Genomic DNA, 22,736 nt, shown 5'->3' with positions numbered 1-22,736 from the left:
CCATCAGCTGCTGGACTTGTTGTTCCATGCTTCCTTTCTATTCCAAATATCTTCTGGCGTTGCTATCTCTTATAATCTCTGTGATCAGATGGGGTACTCACGGCTCTTCGTTTTTTTATAGATGAGAGGAGGTAAGAGGCGTCCCCCCAGAGGTCCAGAGACCAGATAATCTGTGCTCTGTGCTCCCAGGGGGCCGCCCCCTGGGAAACCCTCTTGGGGAAGAAAACCCAGATCCTGCAGGTCTTGTGTTGGATGGAACTTCCAGTCGTAGTGGCAGGTGAAACGAAGAAGAATTCCCGACTGATGCCAACAGAGGGAATGGTACTGAATTAGTAATCGGAGGCAAAGGTGAGTACCAGGAGAAAGGAGAAAGGGAGACGAAGGAGAAAAAGGAGAGAAAGAGCAGAGGACCGCAAGAATCGGGTAAAGAGGACGGGTAAGTAAGGCGAGAACGAGTGGAAAGGAAGACGTAGAAAAGCCGCTGGCGGCTGTTAGTAAACGAAGCTGCCGGCCATGGGAGACCGTAGCCGGAGGAAACACAAGCGGAAAATTAGATAAGCCGCGGAGCGGCAAAGGAAGGAGGGAGCGAGGGAGTGCTCCAGGAGGAGAAAAAACTGGCAAGGCAAGTTTATACGAGCGAGCAGCTACAAGGGAGAGCTGAAGAGCAGAGTAGCAACGCAGTTACCTGAAAGTTCGCGGTGTACAAGTACGAATAATGGTGGAAAGAGAGGAAGGACTAAGGTGGAAGAAAAAGACTAGACCGGCCTTGTTAGTTGATAGAAACAGTATCTAGGAGCCGCCATCTAGGATTCCATTGAGTATATCGTGGTTGATGTAGCTTCCATCTTCTCCATGGGTTTCTAATCCCTCTTGTAACAGTTACTGGTGAAGACATTGAGAGGATGAGGAGGGGGAAGGTGAAGATGAAAGTATAGTGACGAAGCAGCACATACCCCAATGCTGTGGAGGAGTGGTAGTGGCTTGAGCACTTAATGGGGCATCGAAGAGGAAAGACAGTGGATAGTCAGGGTTTTAGTCTAGGTCCCTACAGGTCTGAGACTGTTCTGGTTCATCGCGGAGGTAGATGAGAATAGGTTATTGGGATAAGAGCCAAGATCCCAGGAGAGGAAGATGGAAAGACTAACTTAGACTGAGCAGTATAGGTTCAGAAAGCTCTTGGGCTCATTTCCTACTTGCCCAGCCCTAACCACTGCTGTGATTGAGGGCTAATATGAAGGCACATGGGCTACCTCTTCGAGCACTCATGTTCATGACAGCCCGCTACTCCTACAAAGCAGTAAAAACAAAAATGCCATTCTACCCGGCCATGAAACTCACCACCTCTGGAGCCAGCACACCACCAGAAGCCACATCAGCAGACTGGAAACAAAGAACTACAAGAGGGGAATCAACGGGCCTTTTCCTGCTATGCACCCTGCCTCTGGAAAAGGTTACCAACGCAGACAGGTCTCGCTCCCTCCATCCTACAATTTAGGAGGGAGCTGAAAATCCTAATCTTCAATGAATTTCTAGAAAAATCACTGTGCATTCCACTCAAACCTATTCCCCACTCTGGAGGTTCCCCCTTCCTATGCTCCCCGTACCCAGCAGAGCTTCTGTGCTACCTCCAGACCCTATTGGGTGCATCCCGTATGTCCAGCACTCATTTGCTTGCAAGCTAGGTTTGCGCTTAATAAATCCCATACATACATGCATACATTTCAGTAACGACCCCTAATAAACTTGAACTTCTGTGTCAGAAATTTACACACTTAGCTTTGTGACTGGTCTCTCCAAAATGTTTCTGCATCGCAGAGGGCACACCTGCATTACTATACTGTTTAGTGGAGAACTGCACCCACATGTTGATCACTGTGTTCGCCCTCTTGGGCCTGCTGCCGGTTGTCTCCAGTGACGTGCTCCCCATTCATAAAATGTCATTACATCCCTTTGACAACACCGGGAAGGTGTTTCAGGACCAGGAAGGATGTGTCATGGGCGTCAAAAGAAGTGTCATTAAAGCAAGTGGTTCCAGATTGCTGCCAACTGTAATAAAACACTTCTCCACAGAAACTTGTCAAATGCCCCTGGGAAAGGTGGGTGATTGGGGTGGGTGGGTAATTCAAGAGAGAAGTTTACTTTATTGGATGGTCCTGTGTACATTTCTATTTGCAACACAGCCATTAGCAACTGTATTCGAACCATGACTAAGCTCTCATCTTTAGCCCCATCATACTCACCCACATCAGAGGCTAACCAGACCCAAGGCACTGTTGTTCATCAGATCTTGGGCTCTTCCCAATGGAGAACATACTCCTGCGTTTCTCTGCCAAATCCATAGAAAGCAGACTGACACACAGGAACCGGGCATGTCTGACCTGCATCCATCAACACCACAAGTTTCGCATCAGCCTTTCCCACTATCCAACTTATGACTCTCCCCACTTTTTCATACAGACCCACATTCAGTGAGGCCACCAATAGTGGCAGACGGGCACTACACATGATCAGTTGCACTACATTTGGTATATGCTCTTCAAACCTCGGAAGATGAATGGTGAGTGAAAGCATACTGGGCCTCACATCCAGGAAAGCAATTGTTTTCACTGCACAGATTTGCACAATACCTAGAAAGTGTCCCACACGCAGAGCACAAGGCACTTCCGTTCTTCGGTATTGCACCAAAAGCTTGTAAATTTGGCTTCGTAAAAGAAAACGTAGCCCATAATGCCGAACAAAGGGTGCAGCGGTTGCGTGGGGGTCCCCCGCATCCTTATTTTGTCATTATGGGCTGCAGGGGTGCTGGGGACAAAAAGGCAGAAAAGCTTGAGTTCCAAAATGCGAAAGTCGGCCCCGCTCTTTTGTAACTCGAGCTTTTCCAATACGGTCTTTTAACGTAGATCCCGGTTCTTCACGAGTCAGCGCAACAATCTGGCATTTTCCCTCCTTCACTAAACAAACCTACGTCACTCCCTTTCAGATCTGCTAGAGCGCATGGGGGCCATGTGAAGGGCAGCAGAACATGATATAAAACCCTGTAACATAGTATAACAGTCCCTCTCATTTTATGTTAGATCCAGGAACAAGATGGTCAAATGTAGATTAAAAGAAAACTAAATCAAAGATTTGAGCATTCAAAAAGTAAACAAAATTGATTACTCCATTCAATTCATCTTTGTACTTTCAATATTAAGATAGAATCTGAAAACTTTCCACTCTATTCTTGTCACTTACCACTGCTCCACCATTTCTTGCCGTTGATGACATAGCTGTCCCCATCTCTCACAAAGCTGCATCGCATGCTCGTGGCATCGCTGGAAGCAACACCAGGTTCTATAAAATAAGTAAAGGGAACATGTAAATTCTACATAGAATCATTAAATTCTAGGGGAATGAGGAGAAACACTACAACTCTCAAACAGCATCCTTGCCATACACGCAAAAATGTCTTCTTCGTGAACTTATCAACTTAGTGGCAATGGGGTTATGGTCTGTGAAATACACATACTTAAAATGTCCACACACTTTAAGAGGAGACTAAGTATTTGTTAAATATTTTCTCAGACTGCCATTCGATACGTTATAGAAAATCGTGTCTTTGTGCAAAATGTTGGCGAACAGACCCAAGTGTTTGTTGAAGGACTTCTAGCGTGTACGTGTTATTCAGTAATAGTTGCTGGGATCCTGGATAAGTCAGTGAGGTGTTCCTGTCCTCAACAACAAAAGATATTTCTTCATGAAATAAACCTACCAATAAAATATATTACATTTCCCAGTCCATCTTTTGACGTATTGTTTAACGGAGCAAAAACTGATGGCATCTGAAGACGTCCCTAAGGAGACTAACAATCCCCCCCTCTATTACAATTGTCCTAAAAACACTCTGCCTGATAAGAGGGTTTAGTCCTATCCTCTGTGAACATTTGATTTATTTCAGTGGTTCATCCAAATTACATGGGAAATCAGAACTCGGGAGACAAGCAAGAAATGGACTTGTATCCTGTTTGGAGGCAGTTGCCATTTTGGTGATTGTATGGCTTTGAAATAAGGGTCACCAGTACAATTATTCCCATGTTTCAAAAGGTAGACATTTTCTTCATCACATTGCTGATAGTGGTACATAATCTCTCTTCAGCCAGGCACATGGAATTTCTGATTTCACGACAGCTTATGTTCATTGGCCAGACAAAGATTTTTTTTTAAAGGGATCCTGGAATTTATGTATACCATTAGTCTATGCAAAGTGTCTTGCCGGATGGGCAATGTTAAGATATGTCGGCATGTAGCCAGGACAATCCATGAGTCTGAAGGATGGGCCGCTAGGCGAAATCAAAGGTAACATTACACTTTTGTATCGCAACAAGCGGTGGAAAAAACACATTGTACGCCCTCCACCATTACTAAAGCATCACTAGCCATGATTTCATTCACATTACCTGTCATGCTGAAACAGGATGTAAATTTCCCTTCAAGAAGCGGTTCCAGCCACTGCTTTTTTTGCTCTTCAGTTCCATACAGGTGGAGAACCTCCATGTTGCCAGAGTCTGTGACAAACCAGGGACAGGTTATTTTGCAGCAGACCTTTCAAATGTTACAATTAATACAAGACATTGTAATACGTTACCCCTAAAGGATCCAGCGAAAGAGTGCATTGCAATATTACCACCAGTGCCAGGTGGGTCCATGGTAAAACACATTGTTGCCTCCTTTTGTGCTTAACCATTTAACGTTGTATCATTTTATGTATCATTGTATGCTTCAAATATCTTTACAAATGTAGTAGCGCACTGATCTCTGCTTTCTGGTCATAGAGCTCCAGCTGCCTAATCACAATTGTCCCCATTTTGCTTTGCACTTTATTTTCATTGTGAAATTCTGGTGAAAGGTTACCCCAAACCATCCTTTCCATTCTGCTATCCGATGTGTAGAGCGGACCGTATATCCACAATATGGGTTGGTCTTGCGATTATGCAAATGCTTTACTGTACATGAAACGCCTGGCTCTCGTACCACATTATTCATGCATCTGCCTCCATCGTCCTTTCTTGCTCAATATATTTTCCCTAACTATGCAACCCCCTAATTTCCAATTAGTTCAGAGTTATTTTATAATGTACACTATCTATCGTTTACAAGGGGAATATGTGTGCCCGCCCACTCACATGATAGTATTTTTGACTATCATTATCAGGGATACTTTGATTTCATGCCAGGAGTCTAGTCAGACCAGTTGGTTGGTCCAATTTGAAATCCTCTGCAGTTGGCATCACCAGGTAGCACCTACACGTCACTTCAATGCTGGGACTGTTACAAATGTTACAAAGAAACAATCTATTGAAAAGATGTCCCACTATGTTTTGATAATTCACAGTTTGTGGCCCCTACAATTGGGCACAACTTTTGTCATGCCGCAAAGCATTCTTGCAAGAACTAAGTACATATATCCTCTTCCTGGGCCTGGTGGTCTCAATCTCTCATATCTTCTCTAATTGCTATTCTATCACCTATCCTACCCCTCTGTCGAAGTCTGGAAAGAAAAAGTTCAAGAAGGATCTCCTGGTCTCCAATCCAGGCCTGCCCATCGCTGACACCTATATCAACGCTTCTTCCAGGCAGACTTTCACTGACACCTCGTTGTCGTTCCTTTCTGCGGACCTTTGGATTCTCCTTGTGGTCTCTGTGCTCTACCCTTTCTCTTTCTCTCCCATTATGGTGGCACCCGTTGGGTGGTACACTTGGCATCCTTCCTGTCCTCTATGGTCATCGTTAATGTCTACCTAAATGGCACTGTAATTGCCAGGACTCTCAGCCCAACCTTCTCCTTCTCGATAGGCGTCTTCCGTCTCTCAGCTTCCACCCCTTCCCTGCCACTCCTCTTTCTGCCACCCCTGGCATGTGTAGCACACTCCTGTCCCACTCTTCAGAAGACCTTCAAAAGTGGGAACCTGCTCCACTTAGCTACCGTCAACTCACGCTCTGCTGTCCAACACTCCTCTGAAACCTGCCACCTCACTCTCACTGGGACCTGGTTCACTGCCAGCTCTGTCATGAGTTTTGACACTCACCTCTTTGAGGGTTAGAAGATCCTCTCTAAGCCCAGGCCTATCTGGCCCGGGGGCAGAGTGGTCCTGATCTTCCCTGAGTGGGTCCCTGCTACTATCATACCCACTCAGGCCCACTCCTCTTTCGAATGCCTTGTCTGCAGTCTTGTTGTCTCTCAGGCCTCTGACTCTGGCAACCATCTACAAGCCCCCTGGCCATGTCTCCCACTTCCTCTCAGAATGTGCTGGCCTCACCTCTTCTCCCCTGACCTCCTCTTCCAAGCTTCCCCTCCTCAGAGACTTCAATTTTCGCCTTGACACCCCTGATGCAGCCTCTGGGCTCATCCCCAACCTCTGTGACTCCCTTTCCTTCTCCATTCTTCCCTCTGTTTTGACGCACTCGCCCGGACACGCCTTGTATCCTCTCATCTCTGCAGACATCCCCATCTACAACCCTCTCATTACTCCTCTCTCCTGGTCTGATCATGCTCTCCTTTCCTCTCACCTGGACCTCCTGGGTCTCCCGGCTAAGCCCCCACATGCACTGCCAGCCTCCTTCTCTGTCATTCGACCTATGAAGTGAGTATCAGTTGCTGCATTTCCCGCCAACTTTTCTACCCCTACTACTCCTGCCAGTGACTCTCACTCCAACAGAGCCCTTACTAACCTTCAACTCTCCATCTCCAACACTCTGGACATCCTTGCCCATCTGCTTGAAGAAGAGGGCCTATATCCAAGCTCGCATCTCTGGGGCCACTAATGAGGCTGAACTTTTCAAAATCTGCAAGGAACTCGCCAACCCTACTGCAGTCTCAACTTCACCTTTGCCTTCTCTGGCCTCTCACTTCATTTCTAAAATGCAAGACATCTTGTCCTCACTCTCCTCTACTCCACACCCTTCTACTTCTCCCGCTCTACGGCCTCTGTTGGGCCCCTACTCCCTTCCCCTCCTACAACACCAGATCAAGTTTCTAGACAAGTCCGCTTTATGAAAGTCTCATCAAAACAGGTGCTCCCCTGCTCCTCCAGTATCAAGGACAACATTGTCGGCCTTGGCCGATTTCTGCAATCACTACTTTGACACTGGATGCTTCCCCTCACTCCTCAAGCAGTCCCTTGTGCATCATCTCCTCAAAATGCCTTCTGCCGACCCTTCCAGTCTGGCAAAATACCGTCCTATCTCCATTACCCCCTTCCTGGGCAAACTTTTGGAGAAGCTGGCCATCTCCCAGCTTAGGGGCAGAATTGTTGAGCACAAACCTTATTATGGTAGTTTAAGTTGTTCAAGTTTAGTATATAAATTAGGGAAGGTTTATAGGTGCAGAGGAGAAGGAGCGACTCTGGCACAAGAAGTCTCTCAAGTATAAATGGAAAAATAGGTTTCCGTGCCTCTGGCAGCTCTGAAGCCAGACTGGTGGTCGTGGAGACAGCCAACAGATTCAGTGTGGTGGATAAGCTGGGAGATGGAAAAATATGTGTCCTAGACTAGTGGACATTCGCGTCCCCTGCACACTATATGTACTGATATTTATCAGTCAGATAGAATTTCTATAAGATAAGTCAAACAGACCAATGATTGAGTTACTCTTAGTGTTAAGTTTCGCAACAGATCATAAATCACAGTTAATTCGCTCAAATTTATGATAACACTTTGACAAAAGCAAATGTCATTTAATATTTTTGTGCTAAACATATGATATATTAAATCCATACACCATACATAACATTTAGATAATAAATGATATTCAGCTTGTTGCGTTTTGGGATTTGAATCCCTTCATCAGGAGTGGAAAGTTCATCAATATCATACTTCATGAATTTATGCTTCTAGTCTACAATATAAGAACAAAAGGACTTTGTAAGTCTTATGTGTCTGTCATGAAAAATATTTCATCAAAGATGACTGATTAAATAGTATCAGCTTCCAAATGGTTCCTTCTTAATTCTTGATTAAGCTTGGATGCGTAATCTCATAAATTTGGTTGCATGATTTTCCAAGGTGTCTGTCATCGCTGAAAATTTCCGGGAAGTACTCTAGATTCCTTTACAAATAATCCCATTACCAGTCGTGGTTGTCCGGATGGTAAAAAAAAGTTCCAATTAGCAGTGTGTAATTCAAAAAACGAAAATAAGGCATATGTCTATGCAGTAGTAACTTGTATTGTGCTATGAAAGGGATTAAAGAGGTACATACCTCTGAATGTAGTAAGGTTGACGATTCGTGTTGATAATGGTTCAGTGCGGACCGGACTCTAAATGAGTGATGTCTCGTTTGTGAAAAGATATTTAACTATCAGGGTGTGGAGCTGACAAGTAGTGCGTAGCAACTAGTCAGCAAAGATGTGGCGCATTTGCTATACTTACAAATCGTGCAGATTATGTTGTGTTCCTCATCTTGTGTGTTCAGTGATCTCAATCATGCAATCAAAGCAGTCGCCAAAGGTTGTTCTAAAGTACCATTGTGAATACTGACATATAGGGGATATGATGTCACGATTTGAAGGGCGTCCAATGCGATGTCTGTTTGCAAGGTAGTTGTTAAATCTAAAGTGTAGTGATGTCATGGTGTGGAACGGCAGAGCTTGCCTATGTGATGTAAGACGTAATCATCATTAGGTAAAATCTATATAACTCGTGTACACAGCATTAAGACGCATCAGAGGTCTATGTATATATTGTCATATAGATAGCGGAAGAAATACAGATTTGCTTACATGGTACCATATCTTAGGCAGTACAAAGTAGGTGTTAACAAGTAAGACCACATGTTTTCTGGTTATGAATAGTACGCTCGATTTCTAAACCAATGGATTTGTATAATGTCAGATACACTCTATCGCACATTGATACATTACAGATTAAGCGAAATTACAGATTCGCTTCATGGTACCATATCATAGGCGATACATAGTATATGTATTAACAAGTGAGGCCACATGTTTTATAGTGATGAATGCTAAGCTGGATTTTTAGAAATCTTCTATTTCTAAACCAACAGAATTTTACAATGACTTCAGGTACAATATATCGCACAGTGCAAAAGTCACATAACATCATTATACAGGTTATTTTGTTTTACAAGGTTCATGTTATCTACTACAGTATGTGGAATGTTGATCGTGCATGATCATCCGCCATTAGCTGTTGTATGGCAGTGTAAAGTAATTGAATGCAGAACAAAGGTTTCAAACAGCCTTTACAATGTCACATATTGACTCAACACCAGTATGATGAGATTCAAAAATTGCAGGGTTCTGGGTACTTTTAACTTGCCAATGATGACAATCCATGCAGAGATATTGTATTTGCAAATTGCATTGTGTTTACCATCTGAGTCACAGTCAACGAGAATTCCTCATTCATTTCAGTTGGGTTTAATGAGTCCAATATATGTATCCAATACATTTATCTCCTGGATGGTAAGGTTACACTATTACCCCCTCTTAGAGGCATTCTCACCAGTTCTAACACTAGGAATTTAAGCTGTGTTATAGAATGTCTCTTTTCCATACATTTTTTCATTGAGTTAATGTTCTATTTCACTGCTGCCCCTCTATAATTGGGAATAGGAAAAGCCAGCAAGGGCTTTTGACCTATAAATTGGGCTTCTACAGCCATAACCGCTATCTGCAATTCTAAAAACGCATGATCACTGAACCTCTAAAAAGCCAAATTATAATTAAAACAATAAGGAAAAGGGGACAGCGAAGAAGAAGTGACTATAGGAGCAATCCAAGAAGACATCGCCCCCTTTCTTTGATTGATTTGATCAAAACCTGTAGGGAACATCAACACAAAGCCACAACTATCCAAAAACTGGTTCCATTGTAAGGCATTGTTCAATGAAGATGTACGATTCCCACCAACATAAGAACAAGCTCTCCTATCTAAAGCTAGGAAATCTGCACACCTACTATTAAAATCCCCTATAATTGAAATAATATTCTGATAACCGGTGCCGAACCACTGTCCCAAAATCTCACTTATATGTTGTTAAAAGATCTCAATGTCAATTTCTAATGGATTGAAATGAACATTCAAGATTAATAATTCCTTCAACTTTTATCTAGTTACCCAGAATTATACCTACTGTGAACAAGTTATTATCAACCGATGGCACCAGAAATTAGGTGAGGTTTAAGCCTAAACTTATAGAAATCGCCAAACCACCACATGGACTACAAGACTTACCCCACAAAGCGCTAGCAAAATATGATTTTAAACCCTCTAATTCGAGTAGATTAGTAAACATAGTTTCTTGAAATAAATAGATATCTTAAATAATATAATAATAGACACAATCAAATACATTTAAAATGTTAGAATAACCATAATAATTCTAAAATGACAGTTTTGATGTCTTTTGAACTAAAGACCAGTAGGACTGGAAATTCCCAATCTTTCCACCAGGGCTTTCATAGGCTATGACCAATCCTGTTTATCCACAGGCACAGCAGATAGTTTAGAAGCTTGTATAGAACTTTCAGTTTTCTCATATATTTCAAACAATGAGGCCTCAAAAAAGGATGTTAACATGTGATCGCTATGAAATGACAGAACGTCCAGGCCCATTGATCTCAAGTCATGCTGGTTATTCCAGATCAACCTCGCCACCATACTACAGTGGAAGTGAGCAACAATGTGATCACCTCCCTTATCTGGTAGATCCACCCAGCTGATGTCTTTCGAGATAATTAGTCTCAGTGGCGGGATAGAAGAAAAATTTTGCAATAAAACTGAATGATTAAAGGACACCTGATCATTTATTGATCTTAAATTCTCAAAACCAATGATTCTTTCTTCAAAGGATGCTTTGCATTCGGACCTTGAGTTGTTTGTTTGTGTAGACTCTTGTGGCGGATACCCCACTGGGTCACATGATCTCTCTCTAAGAGGCCCTACTACTTCATTGGATTCTTTGTATAGCGTTTTTGAGGTCCATTTTTTCTTGAGACTGACTTACAGAGCCGGGTTTCACGAGTTCCTTTACAATGGGCCAATCATGTTTGTATTGTTAGAGGCACCTCTTATTGCTGAAGATTTTGGATTGCTGAAAAAGTACACATTTTCCTTGAGTTAATATAACAGAATTCTTTAATGTTTTTGACTTCTTAGCTCTTTTCGCGTGGGGATCTCCCTGAATGGCTCTACCTCCTTCACCATGGTAAAATTACCTGAAATCTGACCCTCTCCATTATCTCCATTACCTCTGGAGCCTCAGCTGTATCCAGTACCCAGCCCAGGTAATTACACACCTTGATGGAGGCAACACGCTCCTCACTGGCATCCCAGCCATTCTCTTGCTTCCTGTACCCCCACCCCCACCCCATCACCCCTTTGGGTCATTCAACACTCCAAACATTTTTGGTAGTCTGCTACTGCGTGGGCTCTTCTACCTACATATATTTTAGAATGGCTTCAAGCCTTTATGACTACTCCATTTTCCTTAGCATATATTTAAGATAATACTTCATTTACACGATATAAACGTCCAAACTCCTCTGCTGAGTGGTGAGGGTCAAGATCAATAAGATTGCAGAGAGTTCTATTGCCCCAAGATATTTATGTTTTTCCCCAGTTATAGAATGCTATAATTGCTTATACACTGATGAATGCTTTCAAGTGAATCAGTCCTTTTCACCCTCGATTTTAGTTATTGTTGCATTACAGCGTTTTTTTATTTAGATGTCAATGCCATGGATTCTGGCTAGACAATCTTTATATATAAAGTGGAATGTAAGTGTGTGTGTCCAGCTATACAAATCCACACCGTTGAACCCATGTCTACCAAATTTTGCATGGATTCCTCTTTTGCTGGGGCAATATCGCAGCCTATGTTTGGATGCAAAAATCTTATATGCAAAAAATACTTTGAACCTGTGTCTGTATGTTAGCCCGGCTATGCAAATCCACACCGTTGAACCCACTGCTACCAAATTTGTGCATAGATTCCTCATTTGTCTGGGGCAAGATTGTAGTCTATGTTTGAATGCAAAACATTCACCCTATAGATACCCCCATTTACTGATGCTCACTCACCCCGATTCACTAAAGTAGGTACTAGAAGGAGACAAAATTTGGAAAAGTGCCTGAAGCAAGATGTTCGATGTTTTGGTTCTTCCTTTGAAATGTTTTACTACTGTATACAGTAGGAAAGTGTTTATTAAAGCATTTTTAAGGAAATTAAAAAACAAATTATTTTTATCACGCTACTCCAAATATGGGAAATGGCAAGGTTACAGTTTACTTAAATTCATTCAGGAGAAGAGAGCACAATCAATCTGTCTTGGACATTTTCCCAAATGTGCTGAAGCCATTGAGTGACTGAAACATGCTGCACAAAAAACCACCATCACTTGGAAAAGCTCCATTTTATGCAAAGCGAAAATCAATATCAAGAACTTCTGAAACACACCAACAAACAGCATCATGACTTGCAGATCAGAGGACAAGAGCAGCTTTCTCCATGGCAAATGAGATGCCAGAGTAAACTGAGAGTAAAAGCGTACCTCAGCTAGTAGTGTATACTTATAACCTTGATTGCGTTTTTGAGCATTTCCCTGAGGTACACACAAACCTCAGATTGAGGTATCAGCATCATGTTAAGGTACAGCTATTTTCATTTTGGGTATTGTGTCAAGCCAGAAGGTGGTCTCGGACCAGAAGACATGATTTCTATTGGATTTATATAACTTCAAGAGAAAAACAAGTTACTTACCTGTAACTGTTGTTCTCCAGCATGGGTCTGGCATGGATTCACATGCTCATGAATATTCCCTGTCGTCAGGCTGGGATCCTCGGTAAAGAAAAAATCAGTATCAGTTTCGTTTCTGATCTGTCTTTCTTAGTAGTAACCAATCACTGATCTCTGGGTCATACTGCCCCCAGCCAATGACTGCCCTCTCCCTAAGCCCCGCCTCTGGCAGCCATCCTCAGATTTGGTAGCACGTAAAGTGGCAGTATGACCAAGTGAAGAGCCGCAGAGGGGTAGGCGGGAGGGTTCGCATGTGAATCCATGCCAGACCCATACAGGTAAGTAACTTGTTCCTTCTCCAGCATGGGGTCTGGTATAGATTCACATGCTCATGAATAAAAGAATACATAGCAGTACACACATGCACAACCACCGGAGGTGGAAACAGGCTCAACATTAAGCAATACAACAACTCAACATTAAGCATCTCTTACCTCCTCACCAGGCTCACCTTAAGCGAACAGGTTGCGCAGCACTACGTGGCCGACCCTGGACTCCTCCCTGGAGTCCCGATCGACGCAGTAGAATCTTGTGAAGGTGTACGTCGACCTACACGTAGCAGCCCTGCAGATGTCCAGCAGGGGCACACCAGACAGGAACGCCGTGGTAGCAGTGATCGCTCTGGTCGATTGGGCTCTCGGACGGCCGGGCAGCGGTCGGTTTGCCAACCGGTGACAGTGCATGATGCAGCCGGAGAGCCATCTGGAAATGGAAGTCTTCGAGAGAGCCTTCCCTTGATTCACAGTCCCAAAGTTCACAAACAGCTGTGACGTCTTCCGAAAACTCTTTGTACGGTCCACGTAGAACTTCAGCGCTCTAGCTACATCCAGCGAGTGCAAAGTCCTCTCGGCCGGCGTCGAAGGCGACGGGAAGAAAACTGGTAACACCAAGGGCTCGTTGAGGTGGAAGTCCGATGGCACCTTGGGCATGAAGGAGGGGTGCGTCCTCAGCACCACCCTTGTGTCGTGAAAAGTCAAGTATGGAGGCTTGCAAGATAGGGCCTGGATCTCTCCCACTCGTCGTGCAGAGGTGATGGCCACGAGGAACACTGTCTTCCATGACAGGAACTTCAAAGGCGCCGAATGCATAGGCTCGAATGGGGCCCCCATGAGCCTGGTCAGCACCACATTAAGCTCCCACGCTGGGGCTGGAGCCTTCACCGGTGGGAACGATCGGAATAGTCCCTTCATAAATTCCTTCACCAAGCGATGAGACCACAAGGACGCCCGTCCCATAGTCCTGGTATATCGGGAGATGGCAGCCAGATGTATTTTGATGGAGGCGTGAGCCAGTCCAGCTTTGGCCAGCGACAGTAGGTACGGCAGTCCTTGAGGGGCCGTAACCCGCAGAGGGTTAATCTTCTGTGACGGCACCAGACAGAGAACCTCTTCCACTTATGTCCGTAGCACTTGAGAGTTGAGGATGCCCTGGCCTTTGCAAGAACCTCTCTGCAGTCGGCTGGGATGTTGTACCCTCCAAACTCTAGTGCTGCAGGATCCAGGCCTGCAAGTTTAGCAACGCCGGGGCGTGATGAAGAATGGCACCTCCTTCTCTGGAGAGAAGATCCGTGTCCGCCGGCAGCTTGACTGGTGGGGACGTTGACAAGTCCAGAAGGTCCGGGAACCAGATCTACCTCGGCCACGCTGGTGCCACGAGGATCATTCAGCACCTGGACTTCTTGAGCTGGTTGATGAGACGGAGCAGCAACGGCAACGGAGGGAACGCGTATAGAAACAGGCCATCCCAAGGGAACGAGAAAGCATCGCCCATGCTCCTCGGCTGCGGGAACCTGCTGGCGAATCTCTGGCACTTGGTGTTCGTCGCCGTCGCGAAAAGGTCGATCCGGGGTTTGCCCCATCATCGAAAGAGCTGATCCACCTGGTCCTGACGTAGTTCCCACTCATGGCACGAGCGCAGCCCCCTGCTAAGTGAGTCGGCGATGGTGTTTTTTATTCCTGCCAAGTGGAAGGGAAGCAAAAACATCCCCTGGGCGACGGCCCAGTGCCACAGACCCTGGGCCTCCTTGGATAGGGCTGGGGATCTGGTGCCTCCCTGCTTCCGGATGTAGAACATCGTGGTGGTGTTGTCGGTGAAGATCCTCACCACTTTGTCCTTGAGGGACGGAAGGAACGACTTGAGCGCCCAGAACACTGCTCGAAGCTTCAGAATGTTGATGTGGAGAGACCTCTCCTCCGGGTGCCAAAGGCCTCTTGCGTGGAGATCTCCGGTGTGGGCCCCCCAACCCTCCAGGGAGGCGTCCGTCGTCACCGTCTCCTGAAACGCCGGGGTCTGAAAGTCCGTGCCTGCCGTGAGATGCGAACAGGTACCCCACCATAGGATCGCCCGACGGAACTCCTCGTCGAGAGGGATCCTGTCTTCGAAGCAGCCCGTCACCTGAAACCAGCGGGCGTCGAGGAACTCTTGTAGCGGACGCATTCGAAGTCTGCAAAGGGGTACAAGATAGATACATGAGGACATCATCCCGAGGAGGGACTTGATGGACCTCACCCTGGCCACGTCCGTGGCACGCAGGCGTTGCACCTTGCCCAAAATGGCCTTCGTCCTCTCCTTCGACGGGGAGGCCAATTGCCCCACTGTATCGAGCTTCGCTCCAAGAAACAGTGCTACTTGCGACGGAACAAGGTGGGATTTGGGGTAATTGATGGCGAATCCCAGTTCCGTGAGCAGCCGGACGGTCCTCAATGTGTGTTCGATGGCGAGTTCTCTTGTCCTTGCACGGATTAGCCAGTCATCCAGGTAGGGGTAGACGTGGATCCCCTGCAGGCGCAGCCACTGGTGCCAGGCACTTGATGAATACCCTGGGTGCTGACTTTAATCCGAACGGCAGGGCTCTGAATTGGTAGTGACGTCCCTGAACCACGAACCTGAGAAACTTTCTGTGTCCATTTAGAATGGGGATGTGGAAGTAAACATCCTCCAGGTCCAAAGACGATAGGAAGTCGCCCTCCTCCAGCTGTCCCGGCACGTGCTGGAGGGTGACCATCCTGAATTTCTGTGCCTTGATGTACTTGTTTAACCGACGCAGGTCCAGGATGGGGCGCAAACCGCCTGTCTTCTTTTTGACGAGGAAGTACCTTGAGTACACTCCGGAGCCCCAGAGCCTCCTGGGGACGAGCTCAATGGCACCTTTCTTGAGCATCGCCCTTACCTCCAACAGCAGTTGAGGGACGTGATTCTCCTTCCTGGCCACGGGAGGAATGCGAGGACACTTCTTTTGGAATTCCAGCGAGTGCCCGTTGGCCAGGGTGTCCAGCACCCAATGGTCGGTGGAGATGGACTCCCACACGCTGACGAACTTCGTTAGCCGGCCTCCCACCGGGGTGCTTCGGTGGGGGCCCGACGCTATGGCCGGTTCAGTCCTGCTTGGAGGAGGCCTTGCCACCTTGGCCTCCTTGATGATGACGGCGGGATCCTCCTTGCTTGCCGCGACCTCTGTAGGCCTCCTGGGACGAGGAGCGGGCCGCCTGGCGGTATGTAGAAGAGCCATCGCTGGATCCCTTGTAGGCACCCCGTCTGCCTCCGGAGCTCCGAAAGGACAGTCGGTGCTGAAGTACCCTTAGGGCCCGGGCCATCTCCGAGTCGGTCTTGATGGCCTGGAGCGACTCATCCACCGTCTTCCCAAAAAGGTTGCTGCCGTCGAACGGCATATCCAACACTCTGGTCTGAACGTCCTGGCGGAAGTCCGTCGCCTTGAGCCACCCTCGTCATCGTAGGCAAACCCTGTTGCCCATCTGGCGAAATCCGGTATCGGCAATGCCCGTTGCCACCGTTATGGCGTGATCCGACACCACCTCACCTTCCTGAAGAATCTGTAGAGTCTCCGCTCTCTTGTCGTCCGGCAGGAAGTCCAGCAGGGGAGCTAACTTGAACCAAAGCTCCCTGTCGTAACGGGCCATGATCGCTAAAGCATTGACCGCCTTAATCGTCGTCGCCGCCGACGAAATGACCCGTCGTCCAATGGAGTCCAACTTCTTGCCCTCGCTGTCCGGCGGGGAAGTGGAAGTTGATGCTGCCGCACCCGCTCCCTTCTTCTTGGCCGCTGCCGAGACGACAGAGTCCGGCGTAGGCTGGCCCCTGAGGCACAAGGGGGCAGTGTCGGGGACCCGGTACTTCTTCTCGTACCCGTCCCTCTTGGCGGGCGTCGTAGAAGGGTTCTTGAGGACAGCCAGCCCTTCGTCCCAGATGTCGTCGAGCAACGGCACTGCCAGGACAGTCTTTCTCTTGGCCTCCCGTCGTTGATAAAGAAAGCCTTCCTTCTTCTGTTCCTCCGAGCAGAGTTGGAAGAGCTCGGACGCCCTGGCTATCATGGCATGAAAGGAGCCAATTTCGTCGGGCGGTGAGGCCCGAGGGGGAGACGATGAAGGAATGTCCGTCGTATCATCGCCACCGTCGTCGTCCGTCCCCGTCCCCGTATCCGTCGCTGTATCATCCCGAGGGTCAGGCGAGGGGGATGAGGGGTCCACAGGCCTTGTGGGCACAAAGGGCGGAGCGGGATGGACCCTCCTCCGCTTGTTCGGGGGGCTTCCCGACGGTCAAGGCTCAGGATCCTCCATCGGGGTCCGTGGTAACCTCGTCGTTACCTCAGTACATAAGGATTGGATTGCCAACAAAATGGCCGCCGAGCTATCCTGAGACTCTGGCAATGGCTGCGACGGGAGGGACGGTTGTTCCACCGGGCCTTCGTCGTCGTCGCCATCCTCGCTATCTTCGATCTCCTCAGCAGGCTCCTTCCCCTGGGATCGAACTTTCTCGAACCTCTCGTTGAGGCCCTTCACGGTTTCCACCAGATCCTCCTCAGAGGCTGATTCCAAGTCTGTAATGGCCACCGCCCCCCCTCTTTTTCCGCCGGGGTCTTCACGGGGGTCTTAACGATGGGCTGGAAAGAGGATTCCCTCCGCGGTGGCAGGGATACTCTGGGCCCAGAGGCCGTCTCCACTGGCGTAGTCTCAGCCGGCTTTGCCAGGGCCACAGCGACCACTTCGATAGAGGCCTTTGCCGGCTGGATCAAAGCCATCACCACCTTAGGTGCGTCATGGGCCTTTGCCTTGGGGGGAGGGTCAGTGCCTCGCTCCCCCTCGGGTCCCTACGAGATCGACCGGGGCCGCTCCAGCAGCTTACCCGGGTTCTCAGACTTCCTCTTCCCCGAACCAGAGCGCTGGCTCGTGGTTGAACGTGCCGGGGAAGTCGCACCCTGCCTGGCAGCCGAAGAGCCCGACCTTTCGGCGCTCCCGGTGGCTGCGGACTCGCAGTGCTTGGCCTTCTGTTGGACCCCCGTCGCCAGGGCGCCCTCACAGGACTTAGAAGCCCGCTCAGACTTTTACTTCGCCTTCTCACCTGCTGTGCCCTTCTCCAGCCAGGCTGCGAGGCGGGAACGACGATCTTGCTTGGTCCGTTCCGAAAGGTTCTTGCAGAACGCACAGTCCTTCTCCACGTGCGTCTTGTCCTCATGAAGGCAGTAGAGACATCACGAATGCTCGTCCTCCTTGAAAACATTTTGTAATCCGCATCCAGGGCAGCACCTGAACAGCTTGGATCCGGGAGTCGAGCTTCCCTTGTCCTGGGCCATGTCTGTTGAGGTAGGCCTCAGATCTTCTGGAATCCTACAAGAGGCGTAACTCGACGAAAACATCACCCTTGAGGGGCGTAGAAGAATTCCAAAACGGGTCCCCGTTATCGGAAGTAGTAACGGTGGAGCTTGAGGCTCAATTAAACCGAAAAAATGAGAAAATCTCCTGAAAAAGCGCGAAAACGCAGTAAAAGCTCGAGAGCTAAAGCACGAGGACTCCCAACACTTGAACGTGTGGTAAAAATCCGAGGATGGCTGCCAGGGGAGGGGCTTAGGTAGAGGGCAGTCATTGGCTGGTGGCAGCATGACTCAGAGATCAGTGATTGGTTACTACTAAGAAAGACAGATCAGAAATGAAACTGATACTGATTTTTTCTTTACCGAGGATTCCCAGCCTGACGACGGGGAATATTCATGAGCATGTGAATCCATGCCAGACCCCATGCTGGAGAAACGTCTTTCTAGCCCTACTGCTAAAAGGGGAGTTCCCTTCCTATCAAAGTAAACTAAGGTACTCGTCGGTAGTCAAAATAAAAAAAAAGGGGTCCTCTGTCCAGACCTACCTTCGAAACTGGCAATACCACTTAAGAAAACACAAAAGAAAGTTGGGCAGAATATCCTGCATTCGGAGTCAAGATTTATCTGTGGTCTTGTCAAAGTAAAAAATAAAAAACAGAAAAAAAGAGTCTTTGCAACTAAAAATCTCAAGTTCCTGAAAAGATCCAATGTCCAAGGTCTCTTAGGTGGAGGGATACCTCCTTAATCCCTTTATACAACTTGGGTTGATTTCCTCTTACTAGGTTTGCATCATGCTCTGCTTTGTGTTTCAATGGTCTTTGTATTTCACTTGTGTTATGGAGCCTGTGATGAATTGAGGTTTTTCCTCGACTCACACAAATAGCATATCTATGACACATGTGGCAGTGATGTTGAAGGTTGGCTGCGACCTGACTGCGCACTGTGAACAAGAGGAGTGGCAGGTCAAGCAGACAACATGCAATGAGATACACTGCCAGCACAGAGGTTTCGTCCCTTCTTCCTGGGGCAGGGGGGGGGGGTGGACCACACCCTTTGACCCTTTGAAGCTAGGAAGGTGAGCCCACCAAGCAAAACTCTCCCTAGGGGTTTGGGAAAGTGGGACCTCACTGGGAGTGACCCTCACCTTACCCTCAGGGGCCATGGACTTCCATTCCGTTAAGGAACTCCCTACACCCGAGACATTGTCTGCTTATATAGGAAGTGTATCTGTCAGCTAATAACATAGAAAGTGCATTTGAACATTTGGCTCAAGGCAATGCAGGTCACTCAATGGGCTTAAACAGAAAAAATCACACTCCTTTGGTGGTAGCAAGAATAAAAGGACTTTACCCCTTGAAAGGAGGAGGAGAAGCGATACGCAGTGGCGAGCCTCCAACGCACCAACATCCTTGAGAGGCAGAGGGGAGTCGGCTGTGGCGCAGAGAAAGACCCGGAAGGAGGTCCATAGGTAGACCCGGACAGAAATGGGGAGACAAGCACAAGAGAGCGAGAAACATAGGCGACAAGGCAAAGGGCTGTGTGGAATCGGCAAGGCCGAGCTGAGCCGCCCCCGAGGGTAGGTGTAAGCACGCAGAGGAGGTGGTGGGCCTAGAGCCCAGGAAACAATGCTGTACCCGGGAAGCAAGAGAGGAACAAGTCCCCCGCTCGCACTATGCAAAACCAGGAAATAAAGCAACAGGGTGGCGAACGAAGAAACGCTTCTACTTGCATTCAGGATAGGACGCCCAGGAGCTGGGGAAGAACGCCAGCGGCACCGGGTCGAAGCAACCTTGCTGGAGCAGGGCCTGCTGTGGAGCAGGTACACAGGTTGCTCACAGTAGAGGGGGGGCACACAGACCAGAACGGGAGAAAGAATGAAGAGTCTAGATCCCAACGAGGGGCAATCAAGACCAAAGAGGGCGATGGAATAAGAGTGGTTATGGAGGCCCTAAAATCCCAAGCCTTCGAATCAGCCAACCGGTTCGAAGCATCACACACTCAAGTCCAATAGAAGAATATACTAGGAGAGGATACACATCCACTACGAATCTGGAAGAAGAGAAACAAGGGAGCCAGGAGGGCCCTATAATGCAAGTAAGGAATCACCCCAAGGGGAAACAAGAATCAAGCAAGACTGGAATCTTGTGGGGAGAGGCGCACATATTTGGTGGAGAATGATTAAAGCAATATCCCTTCATCTGTGACCTATGAGAGAATTGACTTTTTGGAACTTGAGAGTTTACATACCCGAGGAGACCTTTTTCTTTATTTTGAACTCTGACCAGATGGACACGAACTGACAACGTTAGGAGACCAGATTCCTATTCAATAATTGTGGGAGCTGAAACCAGGAGAGATTCTTGAAAACACTAGGAGACAGTAGAGTAAAGAACACTCAGGCCAACCTATATTGCCCACTTCACCTTTCAAGTTGTCTTTCTAAGTGGTAGGGCCAGTTTAAAAGTTAGGATTTGGACAGGGTACAAGGTTTATTATTTTGAAAAATGTTGAGCACTTTTAGTTCAGTTTGATATGGAGGGAAATTTCCTATTAACAATAAGGTGTGTAAGGCATTTTCTTTAATTTAAATGAAACTCCTGTAGTAAAAGCATGTCTTTTGGTCCGAATCTTTCTTCTGGAACTCCACAAACCCCTCTGGTTTCCTTGAGTTTCCTGTTCTACGAGCTGTTTGGCCATTGTTTCTGGAGTTCCTGTGTCTCCATCTGTTACTTATTTCCTTCTTCCTCTTTGGACTTATGCCCCTGTTGGAATATTTCCTTTTTCTCCATTTCGTTCCCTTGTCTGCTCATTTCCCTCCACTATGAGCAACCCTGTTATCTTATTCGCAGTCGGGTTTGCTCCAGTGAGGTGGCGTCTGCTCAACAGTGGCAGCGTTCTCTGCACTTTTCTTTTCTCTGCCTCTGTACACGAGTGCAGTTCGTGGTCCGCAAGTTACAGTGTTTCTCTGCTGTCCGTTCTCTTTTTTGCGAGCGGAAGACTTGTTCTTCTCTGGAAGAAAAATGGATTTGGTGTGGTTTCTTGCACCCTGGGATCACCATGGTCAAGCCTTCAGAAGAGGCCATCTGTGCCAAGCTTTGGTTTTGTTTACTCTGCCTGGCTCTCAGTCTTGCCGGTGCCATCTGCTGCCCTCCTCCTTTCTCATTCTGCACTACAGCTGACTTAGCTGTGACGCGCAGTCCCACCCAGGAGTGACATCTTGAAGTTGGGGGCTCTATGCCTACCGCTTCGTCTTCTTCACCATTTAAGGGCAATCATGCCTTTATTCTCACTCTGGAATCCAGAGGGCGCATGTTGTTTATTTGTGTTTGTCAGGTTCACTGAGAAACTAGCATTGTCTTGAGCCAAACAAGTAAAGGCACTTTCAAAGTTTTTTGAGTTTCACAGCTGAAGAAAATGTCTTCTTCTTGGATTGCCATATATGCAGACACTGCATTCGTTTTAGGGAGTACCAGTGAGGTCCTTCTTTCCCAAACCCCTGGGGAGGGTTTTGCTTAGTGGGCTCACCTCCAGCAAATTCGTCACAATATTTATAGAGTGCACACCTAGCTTTGGAGAGCAATGGCACACTTTAAAGAGTAATATGGAAAACTACAGGAGTTGGACATGGGGGATATAGCACAGGAGCAGGGACCGAGTGATGAAGGGGATGGGGTGATCATCCACAGAGACGCAGGCAATAGTGGGCTAGCACCAGGTAAATGTAGGAGCAACCGGGGGTTTAACAACAAAGAGGGTACAGTAGCAGTGGGCAGAAAGAGTGAGGAACAATGCAGTGGGGCTATGAGGGGGTGAACGAATGCACATGCCGTGGGGAGTGTGCAAGGGGATGGGTCATTAAATGTGAATGTTTTAATGTGACTACGTGCACTCTCTGTGCGATTCTGCTGTCGAACTCAGGGAAGCCCTATTGTGGTTCTTGACCTAGGACGGGGGGATTGAGAGATTCTGGGGGCCAGGGAATGTGAGGGTCTGCTGGCGACTCACCTCATTGTGTTATGATACTGGCCAGGGAAGATCATCTGCTAAGTAATGTAAACCTGTAGGTGCTATATGGAGGATCCCCCATTGTCGCTTCCTAACAGACCAACAGAGTGTGTGGCTCCTGATTCCTAGGTTTGATTGCGCAAGCACCATTGTTGTGCAAGTGGGGCCAATGACCCCTGTCCACTGAACCCAGTGAACACCAGCTTGCCACAAAGAAAATAATAACACCGGTAGGAAACAGCATAGCGAACAAGGGTTGCAGACTGGACTATGAGACTCACCAGCCCTATCAGGCGAAGAGACCCAGTCAAGGAATCAGGGCTCAGAGACA

The 22,736-nt window shown here is 47.5% G+C and overlaps 1 protein-coding gene across 1 annotated transcript in view; it reads right to left on the bottom strand.

The window, feature by feature from the left end:
• The window catches only part of ACAD11 (acyl-CoA dehydrogenase family member 11), a 728,164-nt gene that overhangs the window by 289,609 nt on the left and 415,819 nt on the right, over window positions 1-22,736 (bottom strand). Inside the window, exons 12-13 of the mRNA XM_069648691.1 lie at window positions 4,437-4,544; window positions 3,235-3,333 (exon numbers count right to left, since the gene is read on the bottom strand). Coding sequence (XP_069504792.1) covers window positions 3,235-3,333; window positions 4,437-4,544 — 207 coding nt within the window. The remainder of the gene's footprint in view (window positions 1-3,234; window positions 3,334-4,436; window positions 4,545-22,736) is intronic.

Source organism: Ambystoma mexicanum, chromosome 2q, assembly GCF_040938575.1.
Source record: "Ambystoma mexicanum isolate Mex_15411 chromosome 2q, UKY_AmexF1_1, whole genome shotgun sequence".
NCBI lineage: Eukaryota > Metazoa > Chordata > Amphibia > Caudata > Ambystomatidae > Ambystoma > Ambystoma mexicanum.
The sequence above is the reverse complement of the archived record's forward strand: the minus strand, read 5'-3'. Positions and strand labels throughout refer to the sequence as shown.